This window comes from Opisthorchis viverrini (genome assembly GCF_000715545.1).
Source record: "Opisthorchis viverrini unplaced genomic scaffold scaffold56, whole genome shotgun sequence".
In the NCBI taxonomy this organism is placed as follows: Eukaryota; Metazoa; Platyhelminthes; class Trematoda; order Opisthorchiida; family Opisthorchiidae; genus Opisthorchis; species Opisthorchis viverrini.
In genome coordinates this window covers 111,801-131,697 of record NW_008752000.1, presented here as the reverse complement: position 1 = coordinate 131,697, position 19,897 = coordinate 111,801, and the positions used below count along the sequence as shown (strand labels likewise).

The 19,897-nt window shown below is 45.7% G+C and overlaps 1 protein-coding gene across 1 annotated transcript in view; it reads left to right on the top strand.

The window, feature by feature from the left end:
• Positions 1-19,897, top strand: part of T265_15075 (hypothetical protein) — a gene marked incomplete at both ends in the record, with an annotated part of 38,770 nt that overhangs the window by 15,752 nt on the left and 3,121 nt on the right. Inside the window, 5 exons of the mRNA XM_009176483.1 lie at positions 10,357-10,559; positions 16,195-16,359; positions 17,174-17,686; positions 17,924-18,216; positions 18,530-18,624. Of these exons, the coding sequence (XP_009174747.1) occupies positions 10,357-10,559; positions 16,195-16,359; positions 17,174-17,686; positions 17,924-18,216; positions 18,530-18,624 (1,269 nt within the window). The remainder of the gene's footprint in view (positions 1-10,356; positions 10,560-16,194; positions 16,360-17,173; positions 17,687-17,923; positions 18,217-18,529; positions 18,625-19,897) is intronic.

The window sequence follows — 19,897 nt, the reverse complement described above, 5'->3', positions numbered from 1 at the left end:
CACTCACTGTCGTCACAGAAAATGAGGATACTCTGGTGAGTAGTGAATAGGCGGACACCATTGAAACCGGATGTACTCTGTTGTCCTAAAACGGAAGTGATGATCGCCGAAGGGAAACATTTATGTTCAATCGTCAAACCGAAGGTGAATTGGGGATTGTCCAAAGGGAAGCAACCGGAGGCTGTAGTCACAAAGAAGAGAAGGCGTCTCGTTCAAGGTCTGCTTGTTTATTCTGCCGAGAGCTACGGCAGACCCATCTCCTTTTGGGTATAAACATCTAGTCTTCAGTCACCTGATAGCCAGTAAGTGTCCCTACCTAGTGAAGGACACCGAATTTCAGAAAGGCATGGTAAACAATCTGCAGTTTTTGTTTGGACAGCGTTTCGCTTTTGACACAAAAGCTTCATCAGGTCACCAAATTGGTCAGATTATAAGACAGCCGGGGAACCAATCAGTAAGTCCTCTTCACACTAGATCAGTGTTGAGTGTCAATTAACAGCTCTTGTCGGCTAGTGTGGGTGCCAAAATTTTTTAATTGATAGGTTGGAGGAGTTCCAAATTAGTCCCGATCACTTTTTGTCCCATAATTTTCCACTTCACGGGTGTTTCACTTGATGATTCACCTCGGGTTCCACTGGTAGATGTTCCTTGATCTTCGTGGACGTGAATGTTGCGGCAGCTTAGTCGGGGGGAGGAGAGGTGTGTAAGGTTAAGTGGAATCCAGATAATGACTACTCTTCCCCTTGATAATCGCACACCAACACGTGTTAGCTCAATTGACCCAAGACCGTTCTCCACACGCTTGCCAGTTCTACGCCTTCTATTCTGTTAACACTGGGATGCTTGGCGATTTCTACCGCCTCGGCTATCAGTCTCTGTGACGTGGACCGTAGTCCTCGCCTCAAAACCTCAACATTTTCTAAGTCTATTTTGTGTCCCGTGTCCAGTGCGTGTTCCGCGATTGCCGAGTCTTTCAGCAACGCTTGATTATTCGTCCGCGTTTCTCGGCGGCCTGTTTATTTTTCCACTATGCTCTCCGATTCTGATGTGAAGTTCCTTGGCAGTCTGTCCTATATAGACCTTGGTGACCTGTTCACTTGACCTGATGAAGCTTTTGTGTGAAAAGCGAAACGTTGCGCAAATAAAAACTACCATTTGTTTACCATGCCTTTCTGAAGAGATGACTACTCTATCGGTTTGAAACTTTTTCTAGTTGATTGAAGACACCGAATTCCCTCTGGTACAATTGATGCCGAATACATGTTTCGTTATGGATGATTTGGGTTGTTTGTCAACTGGTCTAATCGTTCAGCTGTAACACCCTTTCAGTGCCTAGCTTCCATGCCACCCAAAGGAAGCACGAAGGCTGGGATACTGCCAGGTCGCATAGACAACGAGAGTTGAGAGGCAGGGGTCGGGTTTGAAGCACGGATCTTCCACTCAGTAAATTCGCGCTCTAACCACTGAACCATCCCACCCCCGGGACCAACTCGGACATGAGAAGCACGTTTCGTACAAAAAGAGTTCGGGCTAAATGCAACCTAGGTTGTTACAGTCTGGTGGCGCTAAAACTAGGGTGGGGTATGTTGCCTGGGTGGATATTTTGCTATGAAAGCTGTCGGATCACTTATTGTTGATTTTCTGATAACGTGACCGGCAAGTACTGTCATGTGGTTACACCTTGAACCCTTGCCGTGCAGACATCCGCTGCAACACTAGATCATTCAATAGGCGGGGGAATTGTGTGTAACCCATGCTGATGAAATGATGCTGCACCTTACCGCGTCCGAGGTGAACGCGAGTGGAACTCGGTGGCTCAGTAGAGGAAGACCATTTTGTTGGCCCTCATTTTCACCGACCTCCGGTTTTTAGAGATGTCTATGGAAATAGGTGAGAAAACCGCAAGCTTTGAACGTCGTGAATGAGTTTTTGGGGAATATTCAAGCTACTCACAAGGTTGCTGAAAGCGCTTCGACAGCCCACCACCGGTTTCCCCCTTCTTGGGGCTCATCAGGTAGGCGCAATCTCCGAGTTTCCGTCAACCTTATGTTCTACTTGAACCCAAATTGGACTGTTTTCGATAAATACAGTGATACCATAAACGAGATATTCAGTTGATTCTCTCGTGAAAACCAAATTGATTTGCAAATGAGTGTATTTCTCGAATATCCAAGCTATTCGGGGTATGGTGACGGCTCCCATATACTTACGTCCAATAAGGATACTGGAAGGCATTCTGAATAAATGGGTCTGGGAAACTACTCAAATTATGTGAAATCCTTGTTAAAACCAAATTAGCTTACAAATGACTGTACCTCGCGCATTGCGCTCAATTCGGGTTCAAGTAGAACTACGGTTTGACGGGAGCTCGGTGAATGGTCTGTCTGATGAGCCCGAAAATAGGCTGTGGGCTACAGAAAAGTTTTCAACAACCCTATGAGTAGTGTTCTTTCATGAAATTTCGTCTACGCAACGCCAGTTTTATCGACCACGTGTCGGTTACTGGTCGTGCACTATTGGTAATTGCATTGAACTGATTCACGTCCTCGTTACCATCGTAATCACGCTCTTCATACATTAATATCTGTACTCGACTGTACAGTGGCAGATCTTGTGTAATCGAAACGGCGATACAAGTATCTCTGATGTCCAAAGATCATACGAGTTTCATCTGCGGGACCAGTTTTGCTTTGTGACGCCCACGATGCTTCCTTTGTCTGATAAGCTGCCGAACCGACTTCCAGGTCTTTCGAAAACTCCATGCCTTGATGCAGCTACCACGATATCCAGACCAGATTAGCTGTTAGTCGGCCAAGGTATCATGCCACAGTGGACTCATTACGGTTAGCCGGCCGCGCTTATGGACCTGTCAGGATGCACGCACAATAGCGTGTTTCAATACAAGTGCATAGTCATCCATGGTGGTATTCTAGCTCTTCAGAAGCCACAAAAGCACCGGTCGAATCTTTGATCAGTTGGTTGCTGTCATTCTTGTTCTGTCTGCCGGAAAACATGTTTCTTTTGTGCATCACCACTTTTTGGTATTATTCTGGCACGAACAGGTCCTAGCGACTAAAAGTTTTGTTGAACGCACAACCTGGCCGTAGCGCAGCTCGACTTTCCTCACTTGCGGTTGACTGTAGGCTGGTGCGAATCAAATGTAACTTGCCGTTCAAGGTTTTAGGAGTGCGGTGACGTTTGAGAAAGAGAATAACTAATAATCAGAGTGCAGCTGTAGCGCCCTTTAGGTGCCAGGTTGCCTAAGCCTAGACAGATACCAGCCTAGAGATGCCGGGGTTGGGTTCGAACCAGGGACCATCGGATCAGTAATTTCGCACCTAAACACTGAGCTACCTCTAAAAAGAGAAGAAATTTTGAGATCAACAGATGACGTTCTTGCGTGTTCTATCATCAGCTAGTCCAATTACTATCAGTTCGACGTAGCGAACTGAGAAATCATTAGAAAATAAGCCAAAGTGACTGGCGAGAATGTACTATTTCCCCAAGTAAGTTGTCAGAGTGCAGTGAAAATGCGGGAATTACAACCTGACGCACTCTCCTAGTTGGCCAGGAATTCTGAAAGCGCTCATCTACATTTATTCCCAATGGCCCATTCAGCTAAACGGTCCATATCGAGGCCGCGTTGGGTTGCCTGGAAGGCTATCGGTTTGCCGCCACGTCTAATTGTTGTCATCTTTTTTTTTTCATCACGTCGAAGCCGCTGCTTACAGTTTCCGGTCGAATAGTATACAAACAAACCGACAAGTTCAGCTGACTACGGATGTTTGTATGAACGCGTTGTGGATCGGATCGAAAACTCATGCTAATCAATAGGAAACCTCGACAGTTTGTTTGGGGGAGCGCACGTCACCTTTGGAATTGGGGGTGGACGCTAGTTTAATTAAAATGTTTTCTTATTGCTTATTTCGCTGGATCGCTTCCGGCGCGTAGTTTGCCCTGCATCAATTGTGGGTGACAATTTGACAACCTGATACGCATGATGAATAACCAATGGGAATTCTGGGCCCACAAGGAAAGGGATACTTCAACAGTTTTGCGGTGAGCCTTGTTGCTTGGAGCGTTTTTATATCGTAGTTTAGTCGAGACCAATCAAGTCATGGAAAGGGATACTTCAACAGTTTTGCGGTGAGCCTTGTTGCTTGGAGCGTTTTTATATCGTAGTTTAGTCGAGACCAAATCAAGTCATGAATAGCCAAACGTATATGCTTTGAGCTTTACTACCAGCCGCCTTATCGCGCTGTCTGTGAGCTTGCGACCATGTGCCACCGGAAGCTAAGAATAAGCTGATGGAAGGAAACCTGCCTCGTACGTCAGTTTTCCTCTCGCGTTTATTTGCTGGGCCATATTGGTGGCCTGCAAATGAATTGAGTTACCTATCATTCTCACACACCAGGAAATGCTAAAGTAATTTGTGTACATCAGCCACGCAAATTGCCTTTTATGTTTGTTTGTGAAACTGACAGCCTTGAGTCTAAAAACAAATATTACGCATTTTACCCTATGGCAAGTATTCAGAACGTTTGAACTATAGTGATTTCTCGCGGGTATTGATCGATGCACGCAGGGTCGTTGGTCAAAACAGGCATGCGATACTGCTTTCGGTGACCAAAACTCCACTGATATTTGGATTCTGACATCATTCGGATGTCGTCATCAGCTCTACGTTCAAAGTTAGCTCCCTTTTGAAGGATAATCATGAATTGCTATAGAGACTGATGGCCTAGGTTCTACAGAGAATGTCGCACTCCTCGAGAGTAAAGCGTTTGCAACCGATTTGCTCATCTCACGGAACGGATCAAATTTCACCGGCATTACTGATGCATAAACGAAATGGCAACTGAACTTTTCAGTTTCCAGTGTTGTCTGTTCGTTTGGAAGTATGAAACTACAATTAATTTGGAGAACACAACCGCGGTTACATTACTGGGTGCACCGGTTTAAGAAAGCCTAGTTAATTTACACAATGCTCTATCCCATTTGCACTGTGAATGGCGGCAACTCAAATCAGAGATGCGGTACGCAGTTCACCGTGATCCCCACGTGGCTACTTGACGTGGTCGTCCTTCGCTAGTAAGTGCGAATTTACTGACCTGAAGGTCCGTCGTTCGAACCCCACATCTGCCTCTCGACTTCCTTTGTCTAGGCTTGGACAACCTGGCATAGCATTTAGGCACCGGAAGGGTGTTACAGCTGAACAATTATCTTTATTTATTCTATAAATGGCGTTTGGGTGCATTCCGGAAAACTACTCATAGTAAGTTTATTTGTTCCGAAGATGGTATCCTCTAGTCTTTTTTGGGTAGCTTATGCTGAAATGCTCATAACACTGTGTTGTAACATGCTGAACTGTCGTGCAACTCTGTATCGGTCCCTTGGCTTCCTGGTCCGCCGACTATAGTACATCAAAAGGCACGGTAACTCTACACAGCCCTTTATGGAGACAAAGGAAAATCAGTACAACTGTATTTATAGGGTAGTCACAGTGTTCCACAAGGTCGTGCCAGAATCTCCTTGAGGGGGCGAGAAGCGTCGAGTCAAAGGTGCTTGACTCGGATTGGCTGGCATTCTGACCAATCAGGGCATGCCTTCGTCTGGCCCGTGTCCTCCACGTGACACATCCGTCCAAATGATGTGATGTTCGGTTATTAGGGACGACTGGCCCCCGAGCACAGTCTTTTTGTAGCTGGATCATTTGTCCCCAACAACTAGGCTAAGACAGGTTCGCGCAACTTTACTCAGCGGCCTCGTAGGTCATCCTAATTTGTGCATATATTGTGGAACCATTCACACTGTTAGCCAATTTGAGTCATCCTTGGTGTAACAAAAAACGGATTCAAAATAACTTGTTCGCAAATTATTGACTTCTATCTGGTCGCCTCGAAGGCCATCAACTATTGCATCACCGATGTCTTCACAGCATAGCAGGAGTTAGTTGATTGTAACCTGCGATGAGTTGGAATAGCGGGAGGCTCGCTGAACTAGGACGACGCCGAACGAAAGGGGCTGCACTTAAACTGAGCGCTGGAGTGCTGAGGTTTGTGTTCACATGATGCTCCGTACGCAATTTTTTGCGTTTCGCTAGATATAGCTCGTAACCGGTCCCAATAGCAGATATATTGGGATTCCTAAGTCATATTGTCTGGTCGAACCATGTCTTCTGTTGTATGCTAGATCTTGTTTTTGTGGGGTTTCGGAAGACATGCTGGTTCGACCCAGCAGGTTTTTTATTCAGTGTTTTTCGTTGTTCTAGGTACCTTGAAGTCTTTTGACCGTTTTGATGACTTATTTTGCCAAAATGACAAGGATAGCGACTTTTTGGGGCGAGATGGCCCAAATGGTTAGACCGCGAATTTACTGATCGGAATGAACCCGACCTCTACCTTTCGACTTCCCCTGTCTAGGCCTGGGCAACCTGGCAGTATCCCAGCCCTCGTGCTTCCTTCTTGTGGCAGGGCAGTTAGGCACCGACGGGGGCTACAGCTGAACGGTTCTAGCTCACAATCGGCTCATTTTACTGACAACCCAGAGGTCCGTCCGCATGGTTTGACCTCATAGTCGACAGTGTAGTCTCTTTGCAACCAAGCCAGATTTGGTCAGGTGTGGTTTTCTTGCATCACTGGTATTTGGAATCTCTTGGACGGCAGTATCGAGTGATGTGACAGCTATGCACTTGCTGTTCAGAGTTTGTTCACGTGTTAGCTCGAAGATCTAGTTCACAGTCATCTGTATCTTCTAAAGGGAGTTACTAGTCGGTACAGATGCCATCGAGCAAAACCTGGCGAGTTTCTATTGCGGAAAGTCTTTGGAATCGGGGTATTCCGATCGATGTGTGGAACGAGTCGTCCTCTGTGGACGAGACTAATCTACACATGCTGTACAGTTTTTGTATCGGCTTGCACGTGCAAAGTACTATTATTATCACTTATTTTTGAAGAGCATGGTCACAAACATAAAAAGTGAATGCAGGCGACGAATGCGAAAGGGTAACAGGAGAATATGGGAGAACAGAGAAAAACCTCTTACTCGAATTCATGCCACCAACAGTTTCAGTCAGATGAGATGCATCTCAGCGTATGTAAAAAAATTGGTATGGAAACACGCGTGTAAAGATCAACAACCGAAGAAAGGACAAATAATGTTGAATGCTCTTCAAGGTGCGGTAAGCGCTAGCACAGTCAAGACTCGCACATCAGGCACAAGGTTTCCGTCATACTACTACTAATTATCATTTATTTTTGAAGAGCATGGTCACAAACATAAAAAGTGAATGCAGGCGACGAATGCAAAGTTTGAATGTAATCTAACTTGAGCTTTACTCTTGCAAATGGATTCCGTTGACAAACTCGTCCATATGGGATTCTTACGAAACATGAATTAGTTTCACGAGAGATCCGAGCATCAATACTGGCCTGACATTAGTTTGTCTTCCACGGACGTAGTACACGATGTGGACTGTAAACTTGGTTACGTCGTAGTGACACCGTCTGGAGCATTTCTATGGCTTGGATATCATCACAGAAGTGAGGAACCGGTAGTGGGTTGTGAGTAATACTGAGAAAAACAGTTACAATATAGAGTTGTAGTTTTTTTCCTAACCTACTATTAGCAGCTTGCGTCACCCATTATGAGCTATCGATTGAAAAAAGCCTGAAACATGTCCCTGCTCAAACTACTGAGCGATTCTCCCAACGCATTGACATTTCGACCAGAACTGACTGTTTTATCACCTGGAGGTTTTCCTATCAAGACGGAGTTTTCTCCTGGTGACCTGAACCATACACAGTCAGGGTGAGAACCGAGTGAGAGGGTTGTCGCACCCCCCTCGTGACTTTTGCCTATCGTTCATTTTATTCATTTAGTCGAGTGGCGTAGAGACTTGACTTCAAAATGGCCCAAACCGTGAGGTAGACAGTGTATGACTTGGTAGAAAGAGATCACCAAGAGTTTGGGTGTTGTTGGTGTTTTACGCCTTCCAGAACGGGGTCCCCGTGATCCCACCTGTGCTTGGCTATATATATGGTCGATCTTTCATAAAGGTTCAGCATGAACCGTCATTTGTGCATATTTTCTTACCTAAAAAAGAGCTACAGACTCACTGAAATGTTTTCAATCATTTAGCTCAGACAGGCCGTTACCTCTGGCAATATTTTTCTACCGAATAATCTCGAAAAATCACAGTAGAAAACCCCCGAGGGGCAGTTTTCCTACTCTGACAATCATCATAAGATCAGGGTCTGCGCTGGAAAGTTGGTTCAATAATACCGACTTGTGTCAGATAGAGATGAGCAGTTTTCATACTAGTTTGCACATGTCAAAAGACCGAATCCATCGCCGCCGTTCCGATTACCCCGGTCCAGGCTTGAGCAGCATCACAGCCAGTGTGCCTTTTTCTAGCTTAGTATCTGTTGAATTTCGGAGGGATGCTACAACAGAATGGTGCTATTTGAGGGGTTCATCTATCAGTGTGGACCACAGCTTTTTTAGCGCCTCCTTAGTACCGTAAACCCGAGTCTGGATAGCCGCTTGATTGCCTGATACAATTAGCCAAACCAGAAAACCAATGAACGTGCGAGTCAGCTGATCTGTTGAACACTGACGCGTACAGGCGTTTCATGTGCAGCCGAAAACGGGCTGTTTGTCGAGCTCACGTGGAAAGTTCTAGGCGGGCCAAAATGTAATGCTTAAAATAGAACTCATCTGTCAAGGGCAAGTGAAAAACGACCAACTGAATCTGTCCCAACGGAAACGGTTATTCCATTGGCAGTTGTGCGGTCCAGTTACTTTCGGAGCTAGTTCTCCTAATACTACCCTGTTTGATTGTGCCGAACTTCACTCGGTACCGAATCTCAATCTTCTGAATAGACCTCTGCAAAGAAATCTTCTGGATAGACTTTTTCACGGTATCTACCAAAATTGGCCACATCCGGGAAGGACTGGCTTTAAAATATGATGCAAAAGTCCTTTGAATTTGTGAGTCTTCTCATTAAGGAATGCTCACGAGACTAAACCATAGTGCTCTTAGTTGAGAAGAATTTCTTCGAGGCTAGTTCCACTGGTCATCTTTTCAGTTTTTGGGCACATCACTGAAAGTGTCGTACGACAGATCACATTGACAGGTCATTCAGCTGTAACACCCTTTGTTTGCCTTGCTGTCATTCTATCCGAACTATACACTATGGCTGATATACTGTTAGGTTGCCCAAACTTAGACAGAGTTGCGTTCGAACCATGGTCCTTCCAGTCAGTAATTTCGCCCTTAGCCACTGAGATTTCTCGAGCTCACACTGACAGATAATCGTAAGACATCGAAAAATTTGAGCTTCTGTTTCAACCTTGATCGTGTGTAACTTGTCGACCTGTTCGGTCGTCTCATTTATCAGCCTGACAAGCTTTCAGCAGATGATTTAGCCTCTTTCAAGTTCCGTGTCCAAAGCAATGTAGTTCCAAAAGCGTTTGACCTGGTTCCAGCTAATTTATCAAGTCCCGTTTCGGGGATCACACTGGATTGGCAACAGTATGATAGAATCGTCGCTTCCACACTGTGAACATACCATCTTATTAGTTTTTCGATTCGTGAATAGACTGCGCGCCTCTCTGGGGCTCTTTGTCTGCACAGACGTTGTAGGTGACGTTTATCCTGTTTCGCGGGTCATCGACCGTAGGTCTGGATGAGTCTGCTGCCTACACCTGAGCATCTAGGTGCAAATTCCAACTTGGGGAGGATCAAATCTGGCATGGCACGGTGAACCACACAAAATTTCTAGACTTAGTTCTAACTTGGACTTTCGTATACAGTGCTATTATCTCATGGTGTCTTCTCATCCTTTTAGTGATCGCTTACAAAAATCCCTTTTCTCCGGAGTTAACCGTTCTTGGTTACTTTCTTTTAAGATGTGCGCAGGACTTGGAAAGTCATGGGCGTGCTACTAGAAAACCTAGTTTACCTAGGTAAGGAGTAAATCAACGTCACAGAGCCACATATAAGATAGTCGTTCAGCTATAACACCCTTTTGGCGCCTAGCTGCCATGCAACCCGAAGGATGCACAAAGGCTAGGATACTGCCAGGTTGCCCAAGCCTAGACAGGGGAGTCGAGAGGCAGACGTCGGGTTCGAACCACTGACTTTTCGGTCAGTTATTTCGCGCTCTAAACACTGAGCCACAGACCCACGGAAGTAGTCTCTTAGTCGTGTTCGAGAAGTGTCCGATGCTCACGACCTTTCATGAAGCTCGATCGCACTTCTCACTGTCGAACTCCGCTATTGGTACTCTGACGATAGTCTCGGTTCTTCGGAGCTTGTCATCTTTCACCCTACTATGGTTCCTTACCTTTCAGACTTTTGCCTGGCAAGCCCCCCGGACATTTTAGTTGGTGTGTTGCTACCACAATTACGAGAACACTTGGTTGTGGAACGTGAGGAACCCGTTCGTGCCGAACTTGTCCGATGTGCGGTTTCTCTGTTGCCGTCCATCAGCCGTGAGGATTCCATCCCACTGGTCCAACATATTCTTGCATTTCTCAACGACACTAGTTCACAGGTGGGTTATCAAGATAGAAATAGGGATTAAGTGGACCCATTCCGTTTTATTTATCTGCTAAACATGTTGTATTCGAAGAAGTGACCACCCTCAAGAAATATGAGTTTCGAGCCACTTTAATTCATACGTGATTGCCGATACCATTGGCTCTTTCAAATCGGACATGTATATGGTTACCATAGGACCCTTGGCAGGCTCTTGGCCTAGTTTGATGCCAGCCGAAACCCCGACTTGACTTGTGTTCCTCTCTGTAAGCAGCTCCGCTCATTGTTTCGTGCTACTCAGTAGAATGCCGACCGCTGATTTGTGGCTAGCTGGTCACATGACACCAGGATTCTGTATGTAATTTACTGCTTGTCAAGGTCAGTTGATCTGCGCCACAATCATGGCACTGCCTTGTTTCATTTTATCTGGAGTTAGTGGTGAACCAACGGGATTTGGATGAAGTAAGGTACCTAAACCGAGGCCAAGTGACGTCCCGAGGAACGTGGCGATACTTTGACCTTTGTAGTCAGTCCGATGTGTTTTTTGTCGCATTTTCACCATTCACTAGGCGCTGTTAGACCGCCAGTGGCATACAACAAGTGGAACTTATGAACGTTAACTCCGCATCCCCAAATGATGGGTATTTTTTGTGCTGGGTCTCATTCTAGCAGTAATCTTTACAAAATAGCAACAAATGACTTTCTGGAAGAATGAACACTCCCGAAATTCGGTCACAAGTCCACTTTCCCTTTATGCACACACTCCGGGAATACTCTGTTCAACATCTTGCTTGTTGATAGAATCTTGTATTTCGGAATTGTGCCACACCCTTTGTCATCATCCAGTCAGATTAGTTGATGTGTTTGTCGCCACATCTTCTGTTTTATACACCACAATTCCGGCTTGTTCGTGCTGGAGGCTTGAAACCTGAATAACGGACTAACGTTTTATGGATACCAGGACCCTTTTTTTTGGTTTTACGGCTTTTGGGGCGTTCCATCTTTTGACAGTTTTTCACTAACTTTTTCACACACGTAACCTTGAATAACCCGCCGACATTGTCGACACAGGTTATTCATGACGGTAACAACCAGAAAGAGCCGATATGATGTTAGACAATGCCAGTTTTACGTCGGACATCCCCTTTTGTGGGACTGTGTAGACCGGTGGAATTAGCGTAAACTGTTCGCCTCATGTGACCGGGATCTGATCGAATTGGACGTCTTATGACCCTCCACAGATTAGTCCTCGGGCGACTTGCTCCTCCAAAGTGTTTCTGTTCACAGGGGACCGATTCGACCATCATCTAAGAGATTGATGAATTACTTTTCTTTATCTAAGCCGTCCCCCCTCTTCTGTACTCCGGTAGAATTTTACCGTAATTTTCTGTTGGGGCCATTATTCCTATTTGTGTGAAAACCAAATACCGAACGTTTATCGATTTCAGTGTGATACCCGGACACCATCCAAAATCAAACTCATCAGCTTATTCTCAACTCATGCGTGTACACTTTTTAGGATGCTTTTTTCTTCGCTGGACGCAAATTATTTGTTCACCGTTGTTCATAACAGACACATTAGCGGTTCTGCCGATGACATAATGTTGTTTACTCCGTTTCACCACTTCATTTGCATCACGTTTTTTCCATTCGCTCGGAAATGCGGTTTTCCAGCCTATGGTCGATCGATTTCGAACATCGTTTTAGTCCATCTGTTGGCAGCCGGTCGATGACCGGAAGCATCCGGCGACTACTCTGTCCTCTGAGTTGTTGTCACACACCATGCCATCTGCCATTGTTGTGTGACTGATGTCCTGGATGGTCAGAGATCACACACACCAGCTGTACAATACGATAATCAGTTATACGAACAGTATCCATACAAAGTCGTGTTTTTGGGGTGTGCTTTATTCAGAGGGTGGAACATTTGGAGGTTCTTACTTACTTCGACATCTAGCTAATCGATCAGCGGATGAGTTTGGTTGAAGAATGGTTGGAAAATGGCCATGTTTACCATCTGCTGACAGTTTCGCACGACAACAACCTCTACGGTCTCCGTGGGACCTTAGGTACCCCTTCACAACGCACATAACTTTGTGCCGCTCTGTCGTGTACATATTCTGCCCACAGGAATAAATTCGTTATTCTTTCTTTATGACAGTCGTATGTTTGGGGAATTATTCATCGCTAGTTGTTGTTTCAAGGGGAGATGGCCCCAAGTGGTTAAAGCGCGAATTTACGACCGGAAGGGGTCAGTGGTTCGAATTCGACCTCTGCCTCTCGACTCCCCTGTCTAGGCTTAAGTAACCTGGCAGTATCTTAGCCCTCGTGCAACCTTCGGGTGGCATGGCAGTTAGGCACCGAAATGGTGCTACAACTGAACGAGGTGACAGATGGACTATTGAAGAAACTTCACGAAATAATTGGACCTTACCGTAGTTTGACGGTTTGTGTGCCTATGTGACCCACTGAGCTATACTGGGCAGTGCGCATGCGTAACTCACAGACTCTCTCACGCTAGGATGGTCAATGGTTAGAGGCCTGACCAATACAGTCTTCCTGGGGATTGGAACATGTGTGGCGACTTGTTCCATAAAATACCACTCACTGTCTTGCAGTCAGGCTTTTGAGTCAAGGGTTTTGGTCGAGGACCCCAATCGTTCTTTCGTCCATATGTGGGCGCCCTGACAGTATCCCACCCCTCGTGCAGCTTACGGCAGTGAAGCATCCAGTGTCAACACTGATGACAACATTATTTTGCTTTTGGTCGACTTAAAAAATTCCTTTTTTCCTCAAACAGCTGTTAGTTCCTGGTTCAATATTGTCTCCACTCTTCACTTGAGTCGCCATTTATCCTTATATGAATACATACATACAGTTGGCCCATACAGTGCCAACTAAGGACGTGAGTAAGTTCGCCACCAATTCAAAATTAATTGCTACACCAGGGCTTGAGGTAAAACTGTAGTTTTCAAAACTTCCAGAGGTAGCTGTAGGATGGATGCGATTAGTTGTCAACATTAGGGTCTAACAATTTTGGACAGTGATGTATTGTTCGTAATATTAAACCGTGGTCGAACTGTGTACAAAATCTATTGGAGTTCTAAGCGGTAGGATCTCTAGATCTACACGAGCTCCGTCTACTCGACGCGAACGACAATGTGAAAACGCTAGGCCAGATGGGACTCCGAATCTCTGAACCAGTCGAATAGTTCACCCGTAATCCGTAACGATCGTGTATACATGATCCACTGACATTGTTTACGGCACACGTACGGTTTGGACAAAAGGGAATTGCCCAATTTATTAAATTTCCCCATTCTGTCGATCGACTAACTCTTCTGTCGGAACTTATCGGTCAGGGACCTGCTAGACACATTTCTGTGAAAGGAAGAAGGCCTTCGCTGCGGTGTTGTTTATTAGAAAATGCCAACTGACAGAAGCAAAACTCTCATTTGCATCCTATTTACAAAGAGTGGACATTTATCTTCTCCTGAATGCGTCTTCTTAAACTTTCCTGGATATTGATTGACTCCAATCATTCATTGCTCAAATCCAAGCAAATGTTACAAAGCGGCTCCACAAATCCCGCAACAGATCTCCCCTTTTCAAGAGACGCAAAGCGAAATTTCAAGAACAACACATACTACTCGCATGCCTCTCCGTCAGTAGTATCACCGTTACAGTAGTTGATTGAAGGACGACCACGAGGTGAACACATATCGAGCATTTCAGCAACCTTATATCTACTACGTTCAGCCGAGAAAAGGTACCACGGTATCTTCACTATCGTTGGGTTTAGTTTATTTTTTCAGCTCTAAACGATGTGCCATGTGTACGTTAGTTCTCGATATTACCGTTCCAGTCGTTGGAAAGTGAGAGAGCGTGGGTGATATAAGCAGGCATAGAAGGCGATGGCATAGTCAGTTAGTTCGGTGAACACAATGAAGGTGATGGCATGACAGCGTGATTCAGTCTGTCACTAACCGTTGACGAGTGGAGTCCCCATTCAGGGTGTCAGTCTGACTGAATTTATGCCTGGCGTTTTGACACTTCGTTGCCAGGTCGTAGACTGTCTACCTCTCCGTCGCTCCCAACAAACACAGGGCTAGGCAAAAAACTGCTCCGTGGGGTATAGGGTCCTCTGATATGCACAGTACATGTCCTAACCAGCTTAACCTACGAAGCGTTGTGTAGCTCATTCACCGCAGAAGAATTGCTTTTTTTCAGCAGTGCCAAGCTCGATTTCCCACCGCGCCTTGCCAATACTTCGGACAACTGCTTTTGTACATCCTTCGCACATAGAGGCCACGTTTCTGGTCCATAAAGCAGTATGAATTGCACTGCTGCACTCTGTGCCCTCCCTAATGTTACGCCAGTGTCATAGTTGTCGGCTATCGGCGGTTGTGTAGTCCAGTGACGTTCGGAGCTGGTTCTCCCACCAGGTTCATAAGTGAATTTTTTAAAAATGCGTTTTAGTCAATGGATAGAGACTCTTCAGCTATCATATGTGAATCCAATGACGCTCAGAGCTGTCGTCATTTGCCTGAAGTGAGATAAACCTTTTGGCATAACCCCCAGAAGAAATTCGAGTAACTCTTCCTTCATTTTTCCAATAAATATCCACCAAGTGGCTTTGCTTTTGGTGGTGAAATGAGGAGCTGTTAAAGTTTCACTCTAGTCAAGTCAGTTAATGTTGTAAAGCCGAAAAGCACTGTTGTAATGCAACCGTTTCATCCTCATTGGCAATCGTTGGACCTACGGATCGCATAGATCTTGAGGGAGATTCGAGCGCTCCGCCGCCAGCGCCGTGCAGTTAGCTCCTTCAGTCACACAATTCGCATCACTTGTTGCCTGGCTCCTCGGCTGGCAGCTTTTTTATGTTTTCTTATATCAGTAGTGTTTCGATAATTATAGGTAGATATCTTGTAATCTTCCTACCCCTATTTTGCAGGAACCATAATTTGTACTTTTTGTGTGAAATATTCGAATGTAGAGGTAGGTAGATGGAGACAGTCTTAGGATTACTTCACACTGGGTTTTTCTATGCCCTACAAGCGACTTCAACACCTATCCAACAGTTTCCAGTTTCCACATGAACTTCAGTGAACTTATTATAGACGGGATACCCTGTATCGAATTGGGCTACAGGCAGTTCGGTATGAACCTTCCGTAAATCATCTTTTCCCTGTGATTACAAGGTTGTTTACTCCCCATTTATTGCGACTTCTAGGGCTTTGAAGTTTGCAAATTTCCTCGTTTAAGGAAAGCCGAGATTCATGGAATCACACTCAGGTGTGGTAGGACGCTCTGTGCTTGAAAATCTCACCGAGAAGAGGCATTTATGTTAAAAGGCCCAGACACGAAATTCAAGTTCTAGTAAATTCTGTGACATCAGAGCACCGAAGGGATGAACTACCAGCTTCTCGCGACGGTTTTTGCGTAGCCAGGTGATCGTACTAGAGAACTCACTGAATGGGAGGCACTGTATTCAAATACTTCATGGGTATTTGTGGAATTCTTAGCGGAGAGTGTGTGATGAAAATGCATTTCTATTAGACGTGTTCAATGCCCCAATCTATCCGTACCGTGATACTACTTATTCTCCACTAGTAGTGACCCTTTCCATCTGTTTCATTCTTTCCCCACAGTCCAAGCAATATGTGTTCGAACACTTCTCCGATTTGATCACGTTAATTCCGGCCACAGATGTCCAGTTGACGTTGCTGCCTAGTCTTGTACGTTTATGGCAGGATCGTAATTGGCGAGTTCGTCTTGGCGTGGTTCAGTCTGTGCCCTGTCTCTACCAGAGCCTGGTGAGTCGAGTTTTTGGGATCCAGTGATTTAGCTGTCGCAATCCGTACACAGCTGATCCAACCACCGTTTTTTATGCAGGTTGCTAATGTTGCTGAACTGGATTATTATTTCCGAATACTAGGACATTTGGGGCGCTGTGGTGTCTGTTTATTTTAACTATCAGTTTTCACTACTATTACTGGTAGTGAGTAGTAACGGATGGACTGCCAGCTGCTGTCAGTTTTTCCGTTCGGTCCTGATTCGTTCATTCTGCCTCCCGAAAGGGACTGAATTCATAAGGAGGCACATGAGCTGAGTCGCAAACCCCTAATTCCCTTCAGTCTGGAAACATACCCCTCTTTCTGTTACCGGTTTTTTAATCAATATTTGGGTAAATGACCATTCGCGTAGCCACACATTGAAAGTTGGTCGCTGTTTGCAAATCAATTTGACTTTAAAAGGAGATTCAAATGAATTCTAGCTGAGCTCCCGGTTCAGTTTGTAAATGAGTGCATTTCGCGGATGGTATGCAGTCTGGGTTCCAGTAGTACATAAGGTTGAGTGAAACTCGGTGACTGCGCCTACCAGTTGAGACTGAACACGGGCGAAACTGGTCGTGGGCTGTCGCAGAGTTTCAAGCAACTCATGAACAGCCAGTAGTACATAAGGTTGAGTGAAACTCGGTGACTGCGCCTACCAGTTGAGACTGAACACGGGCGAAACTGGTCGTGGGCTGTCGAAGAGTTTCAAGCAACCTCATGAACAGCGTCCAACCCTCGGCCACAAGTTCTTTAATATGTTTGTATTGCTTTTACTCACTCCATATTCCTCTAGCCTGAGGCCTGCGTACGTGACACAGTGTTACCAGCCAACCTGGCCTGGCTACGTGACCCATCGTGGTATGTGCGCGAGTGTGCATGTCGCAGTTTGGCCCGCCTACTCCGAGTATTCCCCGGGCTCTGTAAGGAAGTCCTGAACGGCGTGGGACAGAAAGCCGCAGCAGCGGCAGCAGCTGCCACACAGTCCTCGGCGACTCCATCGGTAGCTCCAGCTTCATCCGGTGGCGGGACCACGCCAGGGTCTGCTCCAGGAGCCACCAATACTTCACCTTCTGCGGTCAATACAAATGCGAGTTCACCGAGCACCAATAACAGCCAAGCGGCTAACACGAACACAGAGGCAGCAAACGCCGGATTGTCCAGTTCGTCGTTCTCCAACTCTCCCGGAAATACGACCGCACTGAGCTCCATTAATGCCATCACAGCTCAAGCAGCTGCCGGTGGACTGAAGGCCTTGGCCACAGATACCAACTATCATCTGAGGCAGGTCTATATTACGGCCATTCAGGTCAGTTTCATTTTTTGTCCCAATTCTTGACCGTTTCTGTTTTTTTTCCAGCCCCTTTTTATTGATAGTTGTCTGTCGTGGTAGTCAATATTACAATGTGTTTCACTGTCGCAGCACAATCATTTGTCACCTACATAGAGCTCACTCAATATTGTGTACTAATAACAGTGATATTTCGCATAGCTTATCGCCAGCGAGCTTCCTAATATGACCGATCCACTCTTTCGCTCCCGACAGACAATCTGGGGGCCGGGTATCCCCGACGAACCAGCCTACAGTGCTACCGGGGATAATCCGGATATGGGTATTTGTCTTCCGGGTATGCAAAACGCCTATCTGGCTGTCACTGGTAAGAACAACTCCACATCTGCTGTTCCTGCCTGCTGCCAGCCTCCCCCTAGTCTACCAGCGGTGCACCTGTCCACATGTGCGTCCCAACTGCTTCGCCTAGCCTCTGAGGATGTGGTTGCGAATGTCCGGATATGCGCTGCACAAGCCTTGCAGTTGATCTCTGGTGCTCTGGATAAAAAGTAAGTCTTTTTGTAATGACTCCTGTGACAAGAAAGCCGTCCCTGAATGTAGGGACCAAGGCATATTTTCCTCTTCCACTCTTGGCTTCTTCTCCCCAGCACTGAACGTGGAATTTGCATCAGCATCTCAGGAAAAGCGGTTGATATTCACCAGTCCAATCTTTCGACCTATTCTTTTTATTTCGCCATTGTTTAATGCAACCATATCCTCAACTACCAGTATTTGGTTGCCATCTATAGAGCTTTCCTTGTTTGTCATGCCAGGTGCTTTCCTTCGTATCCGTCCGTCTGAATTATTTCACTTTCTACACAGATTCATTCAAAAAGAGGTGGTCCCAACTCTCCGAAAGGTAGCCGAGAACGATGCTGACTTGGACGTGCGCTATTATGCTCAGGAAAGCTTGCTTCGTAAGTGCCTCAGTCTGATAATCAACGTTGGTCTATCTGGGCTACTTTCTTGTCCATTGCCTACTCTCTAACTTCATCTAGGCCGAGTACACATGTGATGGAACGAATGCCACTGTCCGCAGACCATTGGGTGTGTCGTTCTAAAGAACTCACACTACGGAGATGGTTGATGCAACAGTAACGCCCGTTCGCTGCGAATTTGTTTACTAGCAAACACGGACTAAGCGGTTACAAGCCATTAGACACGAAGGTAAATATCTCATCTGCACAGAGTTTATGAAAATTGAGCATTCCCATACGTCCGATCGGACTTCCCTAGACGTTCTTTGAATGTTAAACAATACTGAACGAACACTGCAAAGCGGTTCCATAATTTCCCTCACCTTCCGTCAGATACGGGGCTGCAGTTTGGAGACCAGACCAAACACTACTCGTCCGCTTCCCCCCGTGGTATACACCGTTGCAAGATGACTGGCAAGAACAGCACGATCCATTCAAATAATCTGTGCTATGAAGAGGGATGAACGACCCTACACCAAGAGCAAAAATATAGAGGGGAATTTATGGGTTTCTGATGAGAAATAATAGATAACTGTTCAACAACTCTTCCATTTAGCATTCCGAAAGTAGACAATGTTAAATCACTCTAGTGTGAGATAAACCGAAGTCCGCAGTTGGCTGTCGGTAAATTCTGATTGATGTTCCCATTCTACAGTGCTCCTTCTGTCTGACAATTTTCTCTAATATGCCCTCTGTCACACTTTATGTTCCTGCTAGATAAAACCACGTTGCTAACAAAACCGACCACTTACGTGTCGAAGACTTGGTACGATAGTCTTTTCTGGATAACACATTCAGCTGAAAGCTAGTTGGACTGTCATCTGGAGGGGGGCGGGATGACATAATCAAACATAGCTTCCGGCGAATGCCGTTGTGTGGAGAGTAGGCCTTATCTGGAAAACCCTGTTTTATCGATTCTCATAGTGGCCAGCCCAGTATGCCAGTGAGTAACTTATTCACCGACAAGGTCTGGATAGGTTATTCCGGATTTATCGATTGATATCCGCTGGCTGATGCTTCTCTAGCAGAGCGGTCTAATTACTCTTGAAAGTTGAACTATTCCACTGATGATCCCCTTAACTGGACATCTGTCATATGTGGTCGAATTTGTTTGTTTTTTAAGATTTGTTTGCCGTATGGTGTACTAGTTTCGACTGTTAAAAGCTACATATCAGTGTTTTCGAGAAATACACACATTTGCAAATCGATTTGG